We start from the raw sequence: 17,338 nt of genomic DNA on the forward strand, positions 1-17,338 counted from the left end.
ATTGCATACTTATTTGGATGCAATTAATGAACAGTTATTGTTGCCTGTAGGTTATCACATTCTGAACTTTTTTTCAGGTCTTCAAGGGAGTGGCCCAGAAGTGGGTGGGTCTCACAGTTCTGGGGTCGAGGGTTCGATTCCTGGTCGGTCCTCAAACCTCATTGTATGGAGTTTGTATATGTTGTGTGGGTTTTTTTCCTATGTAGACATATGATCAGATAAATGTTCACTTGTAAAACGAACTTTAAAATATGTCATTTACAGGGAAACAAAACAAGATCAGTTATTTAAAAAACACCTGAAAAAGTTTCTTTTATATTAATACATTTTTTGTCCCTTACGACCTGCCGTTATCAACTCGGATGACTACAGGAAGTCAAGATCTTGTTTTTAGTTGGAAACAAATCATTCTATTTGAATAAGTTTTTCGCAAAATCCCGCGTCATGTCATTTAATTTTTAAAAGGAATTGCACTATATAAGAGATGACACCGTTTACTGTTTACTTAAAATAGCTTGTCCATGACCATTTTACTCTGAAAATAGGAAGGAAAAACGTGATTTGACCGAAAGTTCTGACAGCTGAAGTCCAGCGTGGATGTTTATTAATTAGCCACAGTTTGTTGTTGATCATCTTGCGACAACACAAGCGTCCTCGTTCAAAAAAATGTCGTCGTTAGGCGGAATTAAGATGCCGAGCCGCCTCCCGCTGCTCTTGACCCACGGAGGGGTTCTCCTCCCGGGATCGACCGTCCGCTTCAATGTGGATACTCCCCGGAACATGCACCTGGTCAAGCACCGTCTTCTCAAGGGGACATCGCTTCAAAGTACCATCATTGGAGTGATTCCTAACACCAAAGACCCCGGCAAGGAGTCCGATGAGATCCCTACTTTGCACAAGTAAAACTACTTAAACTAAATTATTGTTGTATTGTTGTAAAAGTGAATGGATTTTAGGGTCGCACACAAGTATGGACTTTAATCAGGACGCTCTTCCCACCACTTGTACACTAGTCAATTATTCATTCCATTTCTCTACCGTTTGTCCTCATAATTCATAATTTTCTTTGAGCGCATTATCTGCTATTAACAGCGATAGATCTCACCTCTCTCATTTTCTGAACCACTTTATCCTCATTAGGGTCGCGGGGGGTGCTGGAGCCAATCCCAGCTGTCTCCAAGCCAAAGGCGGGGGGACACTCTGAATTGGTGGCCAGCTGATCGCAGAGCACAAGGAGACGGACAACTATGCACACTCACACCCATGCATGTTTTTGCAAAGTGGGAGGAAACCGGAGTACCCGGAAGAAACCCACGCAAGCCTGGGGAAAACATGCAAACTCCACATAGGTGGACATGACTTGTATTTGAATCGAGTGTTGACATAAATTGACAGTATAAACATACTGTAATGTGTCTCTTTGTGCAGGATTGGCACGGCTGGAATTGCAGTGCAGGTTGTAGGCAGTAACTGGCCAAAGCCACATTATACTCTTCTCATCACTGGCTTGTGCCGCTTCAGCGTGTCAAGCCTGTTGACGGAACGCCCTTTTATCCTGGCAGAGGTGAAAAGTAAAAAAAAAAAAAAAGTGGGCGTTTAAATCTGTGAGGAATGAGAGGATGAGTTATCTTTGTCCTATTGAAATAATGCAGGTGGAGCAGTTGGATAAACTGGAGCATTTTACCAACTTGACACCCGAGGGTGTCGAAGCAGAAGACGGAGAGCTGCAGGAGTTGTCCCAACAATTTTACCAGACAGCTCTACAGGTACGTATTTTCTTAAGACATTGATTTAACTTTACAGAGCGACACGTCCAATTTATTTCATTTGTCATACTCTCAAGAATTTACGTCGAGTTGTACTTTAATAGTAATGTGGTCTGTGCTGAATGTTGACGTTGGATGTTAAAAGTTATCCTTGGAAAGCCTTTGTGTCCTTTTTTTTCCACATTTTTCTTTAAAAGAGTGTCCCCTGCTAACCTTTTCAATAATTGGCCGGGATAGATAATCATAAAATCATGAATAAACAAAAAAAATGGCACTTATTTATTCTCGTGTTCCGATTTTTATTACCTCAAAGATCTTCTTTGGTGTTTAATATCCCCAGGCTCAAGTGTACTTTAAAAGTTGTTCATTTTACTCATTCATCTCGACTTTTATTACCTTTTATTATGACATGATAGTTCAATAATTTCTTTATTCCTTCCTCACTTTGTTAAGACAAGAGACAAATAATGTTCAAAGGCGTTTTTATCTGCCCGCTGCTTTTGATTTGTTTCCTAGAAAAACACAGCAGAGAAAGCCAAAGACATCACATTTCAAAACAGACAGACTCCATCACATATTCTTGTCATTGACAAAAGAATTGCCACATTTAGACCAGCTGCCTTATCCAGTCTCCAACATGTTTTATATTTCCGGCTTCCACATGTTTAAATTCAGATAGCACAAGAAATACAACTTTAAGTCAATACTCTTTTTAATGGCTTTATGCTACTAAACCCTTATTATCTGTGTTAATAATTTTATCCATTTGTCTTGTGTCCATATGTGTGTAGTTGTTAGGTATGCTGGATGTTTCTGTTCCAGTAGTGGCCAAATTTAGGCGTCTCTTGGACAGCCTTCCCAAGGAAACGCTTCCAGATGTCGTGGCTTCCATGATTCGCACCTCAAACAAGGAAAAATTGCAGGTCAGGTGTCTCCTGGATTAGAGTTAGAAGTAATTGCTAAATGGAAGCATATCCATGTTCTACAGCATGTATTCTCAAGGTTTAAAAGGCGCCATTAGCGTGTTAACTTGTTCACCACTGAACTTTATCATAAAGGTCCTGGATGCTGTGGCCTTGGAGGAACGTTTTAAAACAACATTGCCCATGCTAACTAGACAGATAGAAGGACTTAAACTGCTTCAGAAAACTAGGAAAATGATGCCAGACCCGGAAAAGAAGGTAACAAGCATATCAAGTACTTAAATTTAACCGTTTTTTTTATATTAAGGCTGTACGAGTTAACGTATTCATGAGCAATTACCGTAGTTTTCAGAATATAAATTGCACTTAAAAGAGGATGATAAGTTATATATAACTTGCATTTTGGGAGGGCATTTTTATTTTATTTTATTGGAAACATACAGTGAAGCAGTGTTTCCCCAACCACTGTGCAATAGTCAGGTGTGCTGTGGGAAATTGCAAGAAGTACAATGTAATATTCAGAGAGAAAAATGAATATGAATATAGCGAGATTAAAATTTAACTATTACAAGGTTATATTCAAAATATGATAAAAGTTAAATTATCGATTATAATATTACAAGATTCAAATTGTGAACGATTACTATTGCCTGCCCCTATTTATTGAATAACAATCGTGTATTTGTCATGCCAGGTCCTATCCATACGCAAAGGTGGAGGTTTTTCCAGCCGGCCTTTCAATCTGAACGAGGAAGAGGAGGATGAGGATGGAGATGATACAGGCTCCTTGGAGAGGAAGGTTCATGCGGCTAAAATGCCAGACGCAGCTCTGAGGGTTTGCTTAAAAGAGCTCAAAAGGTGAATCTTTCATCATAGCAAGATTTATTTCAACATATTCACAGCCATTCATGTAATTATAGTGCTTGAAGTTATTTTCTCAAACTTTTGACTCACACTCTCTTTCTTCTAATCTATATTGTTCCGCCAAACCTTTTGGGTATTTTGTGTTTTAGTATTGCCCATGTGCCAGGAATTATAGTAGTGAGAAATCATCTGTGCCCCTTGAACTGCATAGATATACATTTCAGAATCTCTGATGCTTTTTCTGTGGTACTTTTGTGGTACTTTCACCCAAATCACTGCTTAATTGATTCAATGCTGGCCTTAAACAAAATATTCTTAAAAAAACATGAACTAATCTATATAGGACATTTTACACCTTTTCATCACTGAGACTGCAACTAATAAAATACTTAACCTATTTATCAATGCCTTTGTCCGAACCCTGATTACAGATCTGTTGGTTACCAAATATTTCTAATTTCCATTTTTTTATAGATTAAAGAAGATGCCACAGTCCATGCCCGAATATGCCCTCACTCGAAACTACTTGGACTTAATGGTCGAGCTTCCCTGGAGCAAAAGCACCAAAGGTAAAGCCTTACATTTTTACATATAGAGATCGCTCCTATATACAAGATTTTCAGGTTACAAAACCCTTGCTGTTCCAATATATACGAAAATAAGACCCAGGTTACGAAGTTCCTTAAAACGTAAATACATTTCCTGTCTTTATTATCTTATTTTGAAATTAGTGCGGTTACATTATGTCCTGCTTGACAATTACCTTATACTCTGCTTGCTTCCCATTGGCTGTCATTTTTAAGGGTTTAGTTGGTTTAGGTTTTTTTTTTGGACTGTGGAAATATGAGAGAATTTATTTATAAAATACTGCACTATTTACGGAAAATCAAATTTTTGAAACCAATTAATTTTGTAATTAGAGGTATCACTGTATATTTTTATTTTATAGTTGATTAATTGTGGCATCCCCAATTGGAATAAATAATAACACTGTGAATGAAAAGCATGATGATGTGGCCCATGTCAAAAATGGGTTTAACACCTCTGTTGTAAATCAAATTAGGAAGCGTATGGAGGCCAGAGATCTGCTGATTTTGGAAGTTCACACAGTAAAGTCATTTAACCTGACGCTTGACCTTCACAGCTTGAATCCTTTGCATTTTTGTTTTACGTTAACATGCGGTATGTGTTCTGGCAGCCTATTGAGTCGCACGAGATTCCGCGATACAAGGCAAAAAAAAAGGCTGTCTACTCTTAACTTAGAGTTCATTGTGGGATACTGAGTCTAGGTCAGAAAAACATGATGCGGGATTGTCTTATTAAAGACAAACTTTTCCCAAAGTAAAAAAAATAAATCATTAAAAAGATTTAACAGCTATTTGGAAGGAGATAGAAGTTACTGACTGTGAATTTGTATAGTGTTACTAGTGCATAGCAGTGCTGGTGCTCGTATGTCTGACACCATATGAAGGTAGCAATTGTGAGAAATCACATGGGATACACATGGAAGTAGATCTCGTTGCATGACTTCATAAAACACAATCACACTATTTTGAATAACTGGAATAAAGTTGAGTTAAATGTTCAAAGGGACTGGTCTGCCCTGGGGAAATGTTCTTGACATATCTTCAATAGGTGAAAAGCACTGTTCAAAAGCTTAGTTAGACCATGACGTTCCTATCATTTGAAGTGTTCTGACCTTTCACCTCAGCTTGCTGACATTTGTCCCCCAACTGAGAGCAACAGATGTCTTGTACATCAGTGGAAACAAATGAGAAGGATAGCAGTCAAAATTGTTGATTCCCAACACTAAGGTTTTCAAAAGTAATAGGTGTCAACAGGACTTTTGTTCCATGTTCTGTTCTGAAATAGGTCACTTCAAGTAGAAAAAGAAATGCGCCTGCATTTCTCAATGTTCCACGGTAGTTATGAAATCAAAAATGAAAGCAGGATTTGTCCTCTCAATTACTTTAATCTTATGCGCCTTCTTTTAATTCAAATTATTTCACGGCGTTAGACATCCAATCCATTTTTTGATAATGTAGGTTGGCAGTGAGTGACCATTTACTGGCAACCATTGCTAATATTGGTAATACAACAATTTTGAGGACTAGAACACATGGCCAATTCATCGTCAACCAGCACGGAGTCGTATGATTTGTTTCAAGATTTTATTCGGGGATTTTTTTTTGTTGACTCGCATAAAAACGGTACACGGACCGTCAATGGTAGTGGTGTTGTTCTTGTATGTTGTTTCCATCTGTCCTAAACACAAAACCGACAGACGTCCTGTGTCTGGTGAAAACTTATAAAATCATATCCTTATTTGACCAGAGAGAGGGATCCCTATTACTTTGGAAGCAAAATAAACACACCTCCGGGCTGCATGTTTTGTCCTCCAAATTGCTTTTAGACGGTCCTGGTGTTGTGCGTGGTAGCAAACAAAGTGCTCTGGAAATGAAATTAATGAATTCCTGCATATTTTTTTGGAATGGCATGCAGAATTTTAATGGATCTTTCTACGCACCAAATTAAGCGTGATGCCAAGATCCATGATGCATATATGGTTCTTTAAATATGACACGGCTGATCATTGGGTGCAATTAAAATGTTTAATATGTACTTAACAACTACTTAACGTGCTTGACAAAATTCTGCATTTAACTTGTTCCTCCTAAAATTTTGATTTTTTTCTTTTCTTGAATGCTTTTACTATAATAATAGAGGACAGTGGTCTCAAACTTGTGGCCCAGGGGATAGTTGTGACCTGGAAGACAACATTTTATAGCTCCCATTTGACATACAATTGTAGTAATACAGTAATCCCTGGAATATCGCAATAATCTAAAAATCGCGATTTAGGGGTCTACCCCTATTATAACTTTTTTCTTTCTTCACTGCTGAGCCTGGTAGCAATGTAGCTTCTGCCTACGAGTTTCAGAATGAATTTTCACATTTTCATAAACCTTAATTTAAAATTTAAAAAAAATCACAAAGTAGTGAATTTGTGATAAGTGAAGACGCGATAAGCGAGGGATTACTATAGTAGGTAATGGGTGTTTTCAATATAGATTTCCCTTTTTTTTTTACTAACAACGTCAACACACTATGTGACCCAGCCTGGCAGTAAAATGAGTTAATATAATAATAACATTTGAATAAATGTCCACCGTAGTGGCTACTGTTACTGAAAGCGTTGAAAGAACAATATCTATCATTCAGTACCTCAAACAAATAAGCAAAAACATTCTTTACATAGTGATCGATTCATAGAAGTTGCTATTCGGAGAATCATTTTTTTTCAGTTCTACTGTTATTGTTTTGGGATTTTCCCCAAATGAATTTGTTTTCTTTGAAAAATGTCCTTCACTGCCAATGACGGCGTTAGACATACAATCCAGATCCATTTGAACTGGAAGATCTGGCATTGACATTGTAATTTTTCACCCATTACTTTTGCCACCCTTCCATGCACTCTCACAGACTGCTTGGACATCAGAGCTGCCCGAACCTTGTTGGATATTGATCACTACGCAATGGACAAGCTGAAGCGACGAGTGTTGGAGTACCTGGCTGTTAGACAGCTGAAACCTACACTGAAGGTTCTTACGGCCTCGTAGATGAATTCATACAAGAGGTCTGTTAGGCATCTAAACATTTCAAAACTATGGATCTCTTGACAGGGTCCCATCTTGTGTTTCGTGGGACCACCTGGAGTCGGTAAGACCAGTGTGGGGCGCTCCATTGCCAAGTGTCTGGGCAGAGAGTTCCACCGCATAGCTCTCGGTGGTGTTTGCGACCAGTCGGACATCCGAGGACACAGGTACAGTTGCCCTGGCTAATGTAACCGATTTCCTGCAAAGAAATGTGAGCAGCAACCTACAAAATGTGAATTTTACTTATTGACGGCATTAGACATCCAATCATTTTCAACTGGGAGATGCATTTGTTCATTGCCAGCCTGGATTGGATGGATGTCTATGGCTGTCAAGGGTAGCCAATGAGCTATGAAAAAATTGTCACTTCAGAACATTTCACTGAAACGTTACAATTCTCTGCCAAACCTTGTTCAAATGGATTGGATTTATATTGTCGTTAATGAGAATTAACAAATTAAATATAATCAGATTTTCACTTCCAATGAAAAGCAAACGTATCGTCAGCCTTTCCAGTTAAAATGGATTGAAGTTAGTCGTCTTTAATGGTAGCAAATTAGTGAAAGATTTTAAAAAAGCAAATGTATATATCTATATGTACATATTTTACATGAACATTTAAATTAAGTGATTTTTAGTTCACCAAATGAGACCTATTGCTCCAAATTCAATGTGAAGGACAGGAAAATTGCGTCATGTATGTCAAGTAGTGTCTGTGTGCATGATTGGTATTGACACTTATGTGCACAAAGACGTGTGTGTGTGTGTTTGACCTTCATGTCAATACAAAAACATTTAATCATATCAGTCTGTTCATTGTAATGAAGTTCACATGTTTTTATTAGGCTGTGTAGACGAACTGTGTAGAAAAACGCACTTAATATCCCGATTGTCTTGATTCTTGTTGATCTGGTTTTGGTAATGAAACATTTCCTCTGGGGGGCCAAGAAAGAAAGTTTTGTTCATCATTATTATAAGAAAATTGTTCAAATAGTACTCCGTGATGGCAAAAAAAGTGTAGAAAGTGTGATTTGTGACTTGATTCGTAATTGCAGGTTGGTTGCATGTTGTATTTGAGGTTTTATGTTTCTCAAGTGAAAGCATCTCTCAGATTTCTTTGTTTTCTAAGAAGCATTTTTCTAAGAAGGATAACTCTCCCTCCAGACGTACTTACGTAGGCAGCATGCCGGGCCGCATCATCAATGGTTTGAAGACGGTGGCCGTTAACAATCCGGTTTTTCTTCTGGACGAAGTGGATAAACTGGGGAAGAGTCTGCAAGGAGATCCGGCAGCTGCTCTGCTAGAGGTTAGCTCTTCTCCTCACTCAGCCCTCGCCGCTACCAGATTTGTTTCTGCGAATTAAATCCGCAGGCAGGAATAATAATACACAGTTCTCATCCCCATTCAACACAATAATCACTATCAGATGCAAAGCAAGCCTGTCACTGAATTTTCAAGACCTCTTCAACACTAAACAAAAGTGCAGACAGGGAGAATTGTTGCAATTTGAGTCTTTCAGCTCGAGAAGCACTCTCCTTTTTCTTGAAATCAGCAGTGTTTGATTTCTTTTTTTGGCACACTTAAGCTGACGCTCGCCGTTTCTCTCTTAGGTGCTGGACCCGGAGCAGAACCACAGCTTCACGGACCATTATCTCAACGTGACCTTTGACCTCTCCCAAGTGCTCTTCATCGCTACGGCCAACACCACCGCCACCGTCCCTCCTGCCTTGTTGGACAGAATGGAGGTGTTACAGGTGCCCGGTAAGCACTGATGACGTCGCCATCTTGGCAAGCGCCCCAAAATGTAGTCAACGGAAACATTGAACGTGCATATCTCCGACATATGTCCAAATTTGTTCCGCCAGTTTTATATAATGACGCAGTAACTACCGCATGCACTGTTGAGCTTTTAATGTCCAAAATGGACAGATAATTGTCAGCTAACACCAATGCACACTTGTCTCAATTCGACACATTCAGTTTTGATCATGCTGCACTTTGCAAACAAAGTGGGCTTTTCAAGAGTTTTTAAATCTTTTAGTTGTTTCCTTAACGCGTAAAGTTGAGCATTCAATTTAACAGACTATTTCACTAATCTTGTCGCCCACGGTTGTTCAACTCAAGACAAGGGCCCAGATAAATCACCCATCGACTTGAGGGTTCTCACTAAAAGAAGTTTTTTTTTTATTTTTTTTTAGTCCTGATTAAAAGATCCTAGTCTACAGAAATCAGAGAATATCTGCTTGCTACTAGGAAAATGGCGGAAGACAGAGAATTAAGCACTGAAGACAAAAATATATATATATATATTTTGTTGTTGTGTTAAAGTTCATAACATGTGAAAATCCACACTGAAACTTGGAAGTGGAAGCCACTCCCATGCCTCCCTCTTGCAACTAGGACTCAGCACTGAAGGAAAAAAGTTAATTATAATAGGGGTGATGACACTTTGTGTTTTTTTTTGCTTATCGCGGCCACGTCTGGTCTACATCAACCACAATATTTGAGGGATTACTGTAACTCATTTTGGGTATAAATGTAATCCTGACATCCAGCTGTGTGGTACATCCAATGCCATTTACTATATGGAAACATTTTTGAGAACATACACATTTTTCCTTTAATGCAAAGTGCCTAGAACTTACTGGAAGGTCAATTCATGGCTATTTTGTTTATGCTAAGCAATATAATGAGTACTTAAGAATGTTGTTGACATTTTTCTAGACAAATAATCACTCCATCTCCAAATACTTCAGGCTACACACAGGAGGAGAAGGTGGAAATAGGTCATCGTCATCTCATCCCTCACCAACTGGAGCAGCACGGACTATCATCTCAACAATTACACATACCACCAGACACTACCAAGGATATTATAAACAGGTGCTGTTTTCTACTCTTTGTAACTTTTAGATCTGACATCGGATGAGTTCAACTATATTTTTTTTTACCCTATTTTGTCTAAATGTGCTTGGTTGTATTGATTTTACATCCATTCTGACAGATACACGCGCGAAGCTGGCGTGCGCTCGCTGGAGAGAAAAATTGGAGCCGTTTGCCGAGCTGTTGCTGTGAAAATTGCCGAAGGACAAACGGATTCCAAGACTGAGGAAGTTACTGAGCGTCTCACACAGCAGGGAGGTGAGATCTGTTCATTTGAGACAAGAAAGCATACAAAAGTCGCTTGCACAAGTAAAAAAAAAATTAAAAAAAAACGACTGAGAAAGGTCTGACTGGATGGATTGGACATCTTATCGAACTTAGCTTTTTTTCTCCAATCTGTTTAAATTCAACATGTCTTTTTTTCCCTCTTTTGTTTGTCACGTGTCTCTGTGATGAAAGATGGAATTTAGAGTTTTTTTTTCTCACTGCTAATTTAAAGCAAGTGCTTTGACTTAGAATTATTTTGGAAAAAAGACAAAAACATTTTCACCTCCAAAAGTTTATACTGAGTTATTGCATTTTCCATCTGATCTGTATTTCAGGAACAAGAGAACACTAGCATCAGTAAAGTATTGTTTTTATTGTTGGATAACCAATTTCACGGCTCTCGACATTCCCAATGGGAAGAGTAGGAGAACAGTTTGTCCTGCCAGTCAAATGATGGCTACGTAACCAAGGGCGCACACATTTCGTTAGACAACTGAGAAACACAATCATTATGTGAGCCGTCAATCACAATGGTCACTCGATGATAGCCCTCTCAATTGAAATAAATTCGATGTTTACAACTGCCAATGGCAGTGAAGTTGAAGGCTACAAGAGAAAAAAAGTTAAATTATATAGTATTTACGTATATGCGATCACTGTAATGATCCTTATGATTTTTTTTTTTTGCTGAGCAGAGAATGCAGCCCCCCTGGCATCCCCTCCAGTGATGCCGATTGTGATTGACAACCGGGCCCTGAAAGACATACTTGGAGCGCCCCCCTTTGACCTGGAGGTAAGTGGCAGGCAGTGCATGAGAGGATCACTATAAAACAGGCGATATGGAATCATTGATGTAGGAGACATTAAGCAATTAAAAAATATTCTCAAAGAAGTATTTTAAAAAGTTATGATAATAATGAAAAATCGCCTTACTATTTATGGTCATTTTTAACAAGAAAACCCTTACTATACAAAAGCCTTACTTTTTTTTTTTAAACGTATACATGCATGGTCTACTTTTTTTTTTAATGAAAAATGTCCTTAATATACACAGTATTTTTAAGGGAAAAAGCTATACTATACATAGTCATTTTTTTTTGACAAATAGAAGCCTTGCTCTCATTGGTCTACCTTTTTTTAAAAATTAAATATAGCCTAACTATACTTGGGCTTAGAAAAACATTATTATAAATTGTCAAATATTAAACAAATATATCAGTCATTAATATTACTATACTAATGAAAATAGCTTAGGTGTATGGTCTTTTCTTTAAGAAAAAAGCCTTGCTATACATGGTATCTTATTTTTTATGATAAATAGTCTTACTATTCATGATCTACTTTTTTTTAAAATAGGAAAACCACCCTTGTTATACATAGTGTTTTTAAAAAAAATACATTGAAAAATAAAAAGGGGGTGTGCTCGCTCATGAGCGTCTTTCAGCCTTTCCATCTGCTGCCCATCGCATGTTGATTTCTTTTTTTCCTCACGGTTTCAGTCTTTTCTTCTCTCAAATTTGAATCTAGACGTGTATGTGCGACAGGTGTCCGAGCGCCTAACTCTACCCGGCGTGGCTCTGGGCCTGGCCTGGACCCCTCTGGGTGGCGAAATCATGTTTGTGGAGGCCAGCCGAACGGAGGGCGAGGGTCAGCTGACCCTTACCGGTCAACTGGGAGACGTCATGAAAGAATCAGCGCATCTGGCCATCAGCTGGCTCAGAGCCAACTCCAAACGCTACCAACTCACCAACAGTGAGTCCGTCAATGCATTTTCAATCCAAAGGGACCGAGAAAAAGAACTTGGTTCAATCAATTGAAAAGAAGGCAGAGTTTTGTTTTTTCTAATATGTAACAGTAGAGAAAAAAAGTCTTATTTTCCGAAAGTGAACGGCGAATGTTCGTGATATCTCAGATCAATAATTAAAAAATAATTGTTGTCTTCGTTTTCAGGTTCCATTCATCATAAATAGTATCATATTTTAAACTTTATTTCCTCTATAATCGGAGTTGAAGAAAGTTGCCTTATGAATACTTTGAGTAACCATTTTTCACATGAATTTTGACACTGTATTTTATGTTCTTTTCAAATTATGTTGAAACAGTGTCGGGGGGTCCGGACCCTTTAGAAGGAACAGACATCCATCTTCATTTTCCCGCTGGAGCAGTAACCAAGGACGGCCCCTCTGCCGGTGTTACTATAGTTACATGCTTGACTTCGCTGTTCAGCGGGCGACCGGTCCGATCGGATGTTGCCATGACTGGCGAAATCACTCTGAGGGGCCTGGTTCTTCCAGTGAGTGCTAACTCATCATTTTTATTCATTTTTCAGGAGTGAATAGCCGCTTTTGACAAAGATTTGAACTGATTACTTTCTCAGTTAAAAATGATTAAAACTCTATCCCAGTTTTTATTTGGCAGCAATAAAAATGCAGTATTATTCTTTTTTTTTTTTCTTATTTAAAAATACATTGTTGATAATGTCACTTAAATATGCAACCTATTCATTCCAATTGGAGTCAAACTAAAAAATTAAAAAGGGTGAAAGTTATTAACTGTACTAATGAGGTGTTCTTTATTTTTATTTATTTTTTGGTCATTTTACAATTTGGAAAACAAGAAAAATCTTTACGGGGAAAACTGTTTTGGGGGGGCAGACTTTGTGCTTTGATTTCATCCGTTATGATCATGGCCCCCATCAGGTGGGCGGTATCAAAGACAAGGTCCTGGCGGCACATCGGGCGGGAGTCAAGCGCGTCATCGTACCCCGACGCAACGAGAAGGACCTGGAGGAGCTTCCCCCAAACGTGCGGGACGGCCTTGACTTTGTGGCGGCCGCCGATCTGGACCAGGTGCTGAACGCCGCCTTCGACGGAGGCTTCCCCGGGACGGACGGAGTGCGTCGAGACGCTCGGCTCAGCAGCAAGCTGTGACACGGAGAGCTGGTGGAGGAAACCGTCTTTTTGTTCTAGGTTTATTAATCAATTGTCACATAGTATTACATCAAATCTGGTGTTTCGCTCCTCGCGTTGAAGTCTAATAGACTTGATTCTGATCCTCTGTTTAACAGTGTGGCAGCATTTGAAGTTGGCCCTCACATCCTTTGATTTGCCCTTGGAGACAAAAGTTTGGGCACCCTTGACCTAACGCAAGTCTGGAATTTTTGACATTAACTTGATTTAGAGTAACCAGTTTGAAATGGGGAGAATAGCTGGATGATTTCTTTGGGAGATTTGGAATTCAAATTATGCCATTAAGTATCAGTGATGACTCGGAGATCTTTAAAACCAGTTTGGTTAGATGACGTAAGGGCATTCAGTTGATTTTGTAACATTTTGTCCACTTAATAGGCAACTAATGCTATTTTCTCTTATTTAATCAACTTCATTTGACAAACAAACATTATATTGAGCTGACATTGACATTAAGACGCAACATTTTTACAAGAGCAAGAATTGCCAAAAGTTACAATGAATGACCTACAAAACAATTGTCTATTGGGACTAACGTACTATACATAAATTGACTTTAGTTTTATTGTACTGTGTGTTTTGATTGGCAGGTGATGTGTCCTTGGGTGTTCCCCTTACGACAGCCATTAATTGTCCCGGACTACTTTTTCCATTTGAAATGTTAAAAAAAAAGTGTTGGAGTTTCCAACACCTGCTTGTGCTTACCATTTGAAAAAAATGAAAATCAGACATTTGTTGATCTATATAGGATTGTGCTAAAAGCACGTCACTCTCTCATGTGTTTCTGGGTAGATCCTTTATGGTTTGAACTGTTTGAGAAAATATACATATAGGGAATTCTGAATTCTCATTCATATTTTTTTTCCCCACCCACGTCATACCACAGCGGTTGGGATCACAAAAGTGTCAGGCGCCTTTTTGGATTATAAATCAACAAAAGTAACACCAGTTGGATCACTTGCTTTATGCATTCTTCTCTTCAGTCCACACTGACACAGAACGGAGACTGTCGTCCATAGATTTGCTCAAGTACTTTACATGACATGTAAATCTCCAAAACACAATTGACAATTGGAATCACAAATAAAATGACATATAAAAGTCACATTAAATCATTAAAGCAGGAAAGAGAAATAAAGTCTTAGAACTTTAAACGACAAGCGCCGTTATGAATAATACACAGTGATTAAAAAAAATTGCAGTTATGACCCCCTGATTCCTTCCTCAAGCGAACCATCTTTTGACCGTAAAGTTCAAAGCAGAAAACTTTGCTTTATATCACCCACCCTAAAATAAAAAAAACACTGCGCTTTAACTCATCCATCTTCCACAGTACAATAAAGGCTATGGTAAATGCCCCACAAAAAAATGCATGCATAAAACACCACTGGGCCATGTATAAATAAAGTCCACTTTCTTCCGTGATAAAAGCCCCAGAGGTTAACCTCTGGAGAATACTCAAAGCTTTATCAAAGCATATTCTCCACTCGTGCTAGAAGAGTAGTTTCATTGATATACAGCGTCCATATAATGTAAAGAAAGACAGCTTTCATCTTTTTTAGCCCAAGAAACTGTTTCCAGTGCAAGATACTGGGACACGTCCCCGGCACATCTGCTTCACCACCAAGGAATGCTACTCAAGACTCAGCCCAAATGTATGTCCTATTTATACAATTATAGAATAATATAATTATGCATAAACTATGTGACTGGGAAGAATGATCCGTATTGAAAAATGGATGAGTTTACTGTCATTGGAAACGTATCAAATATGTGCTGCCAGTACTTGATTATTTTCACATTTGAATTCCGGTCGCTAATTTGCTCACCGCAAAGTTAAAGTGTGTTATAGACTTTAGACTGTGTTTAAAGTACAGAACACAGCTTGCGATTCACATAATGTGGTTGCACATTGAAAAAGTGATGCAAGTTTTTTCATCAACCTTTTCTTGACATTAGACTGACACAAATGGGTTTTAAATTCTTTATTCACTCTATTTTCTGGCTTCACAAGCAAATATATTGTTGTGTTTGTTGATTTAACAGCGCTTTTGCCAACCCACAATGACTGAAGGAGGAGAAGAAATGGATATGGTCGCAGATCTCCTATTAAAGCCATTTTCAAGACGGACTATTTTAATGGGCGTCACCGAGGTCAGAGTTCAAAGTGCCTTCAAAATGGGCGGATGAACCAGGAACTAGTTCCGGCATGGACTGCAGCTCAGAAGTTACCATTTACTGAAGAAAATCCTGATAAAGCTCTCCCAGGACTTTGCAGCGCATTCGGTACGTTGTCATTTGGGCATTTTGAAGCCCTAGTCCTCATTTTAAGAGTGCTTTACGACGTTAGCATGCTTCGATCGCATGATGTGGCCCCACGTGGATGCAGACAGAAAAATGTTTGCAAACAAATTGGCTACATGGCGCTACCTACAGCTCTTAATGTTTCATTCCATTGTGTTTTTCAGTTCCTCAACGAACACAGATTGCTGGGAAACATCAAGAATGGGGACATAACAGTCAAAAAGTAGCAGCTTGTTGACGCCATAACCAGCTGTTTGTCAGCAAAGTGAGTATTTTTTAAAATAGTAGTTTCTAGTTACTATATCCGTGTAATCATTAAATATCAGCGTTCAGTATTCACGGCTTTGCCACATTAGCTTGTTTTTCATTATGATACATTGCAATTTTAAAAGAAAACACTAATTGGCTTGATTTTTGTTTTGTTTTTAATGGCAAGAACTTGTGTGGCTAACTTAACACTCACATACATGCCATCAGTAGAGGTGTAAGGAATAAACAGTACACCTTTATAGACCTTTTCCCTTCACTTTCTGAAAGGATGACCTCAGGGCTTAGACCTTTTTATTTTAAATGCGTTTGAGACATTCAGTCAACAATAGCGCAGGGGTCATTTTTACCTTGACTTTAAACATAACCCTTTTCCCTCATTATAGGTCTCCAAACTGGTCCTCGAGAGCGGCTATGGGTGCAGGTTTTGGTTCCAATAGGTCCAATATAAACTATTTAACCAATGAGGTTTCTGCTAAAAAAAATTTTTTTAAAAGAATCAACCGAGTGCAATCCAGTGGTTGCACTTCTAGGATGCCAGATTCGTGGAAAGGTTTCCTCTAGCAAGTTAGAATGAAAACCTGCACCCTCTGCGGCCCTTTCCGGAATAGTTTGGGGACCACTGGTCAAATAAGCAATTATATAATCATGCTGTGTTTTGTAGAGGTTTAAAGCCATGGACATCGTGGAAGAGGTGACAGCTGTCAAAATCAATGAGAAGGCCAAAGAAAAGGTTGTGGACGATGTAGGACCCAAGTGTTTCAGCTCATTTATTTTCATGTAATGTGTACTAAACCTACTGATTTTGTATCTTGCTTCTCTTCAGTGTCCACCAAATCAACGCTGAAGAAAGGTGACCAGACAGACTACCCAAAAAGGGTGACATTGGTGGATGGCAGTTTTTGACACCAACTTCCCCTCAGGTACTTATTATTATACAGCAGGGGTTTTCAACTCCGGTACTTGGGGTCCCTATCCAGTAAGCTTTCCATATTTGAATCAAATGATCAAGATCTTGATTATTTGATTTAAGTGTGATGGATGACATGGAAAATAAACTGGACAGGGGCCCCTCAAGAACTGCAGTTGAAGGACTCCTTATAAATAATCAGATCATTTTTAAGTCAATCTCTGTAGTGGACAAAAAGTACACCATTCTAATATTTTTTTTTTTTTTTTTTTGCAGTGGGATGAAGGCCTGCAGACAAGAGTGATGGCACCATGGGAAGAACTTTTCTGATGTTGGTAAAACCGAACTTCTTTTTTGTTGTACTTAGTCTATTGTGCACTAACTTTTTTTTTTTCTTTCAGATATCCATCCAGTGCTAAGAAGAAATTTTTCATCAATGGATGGCTTGTGCGAACAAATTTCAAATGATTTTTTGTGGGAAAATAAAAGTTCTTGAAATGTATACATGTATTTTTCTTCATGACTAGCA

At 38.6% G+C, this 17,338-nt stretch overlaps 1 protein-coding gene across 3 annotated transcripts; it reads left to right on the forward strand.

Annotated features, from left to right (window-relative positions):
* The first annotated feature begins 363 nt into the window (after window positions 1–363).
* On the forward strand, window positions 364–17,311 carry lonp2 (lon peptidase 2, peroxisomal). 3 transcript variants are annotated; one of them, XM_077711628.1, is made up of 24 exons: window positions 364–899; window positions 1,429–1,564; window positions 1,653–1,766; window positions 2,558–2,689; window positions 2,825–2,947; window positions 3,384–3,547; window positions 4,028–4,122; window positions 7,037–7,155; window positions 7,237–7,376; window positions 8,374–8,515; window positions 8,820–8,970; window positions 9,966–10,092; window positions 10,214–10,350; window positions 11,055–11,152; window positions 11,904–12,111; window positions 12,462–12,652; window positions 13,059–13,328; window positions 13,427–14,983; window positions 15,375–15,614; window positions 15,797–15,897; window positions 16,564–16,644; window positions 16,726–16,822; window positions 17,086–17,140; window positions 17,211–17,311. In XM_077711628.1, exons 1-17 carry the CDS (start codon window positions 667–669, stop codon window positions 13,287–13,289), a joined length of 2,541 nt encoding a protein of 846 aa, XP_077567754.1. In that variant the 5' UTR covers window positions 364–666; the 3' UTR covers window positions 13,290–13,328; window positions 13,427–14,983; window positions 15,375–15,614; window positions 15,797–15,897; window positions 16,564–16,644; window positions 16,726–16,822; window positions 17,086–17,140; window positions 17,211–17,311. The 3 variants fall into 3 exon arrangements, with proteins under 3 accessions (XP_077567754.1, XP_077567753.1, XP_077567755.1); XM_077711627.1 differs by having other exon boundaries at window positions 16,564–16,632; XM_077711629.1 differs by lacking the exon at window positions 16,564–16,644.
* The last annotated feature ends 27 nt before the right edge of the window (window positions 17,312–17,338 follow it).

Source organism: Stigmatopora nigra, chromosome 2 (assembly GCF_051989575.1).
Source record: "Stigmatopora nigra isolate UIUO_SnigA chromosome 2, RoL_Snig_1.1, whole genome shotgun sequence".
In the NCBI taxonomy this organism is placed as follows: domain Eukaryota; kingdom Metazoa; phylum Chordata; class Actinopteri; order Syngnathiformes; family Syngnathidae; genus Stigmatopora; species Stigmatopora nigra.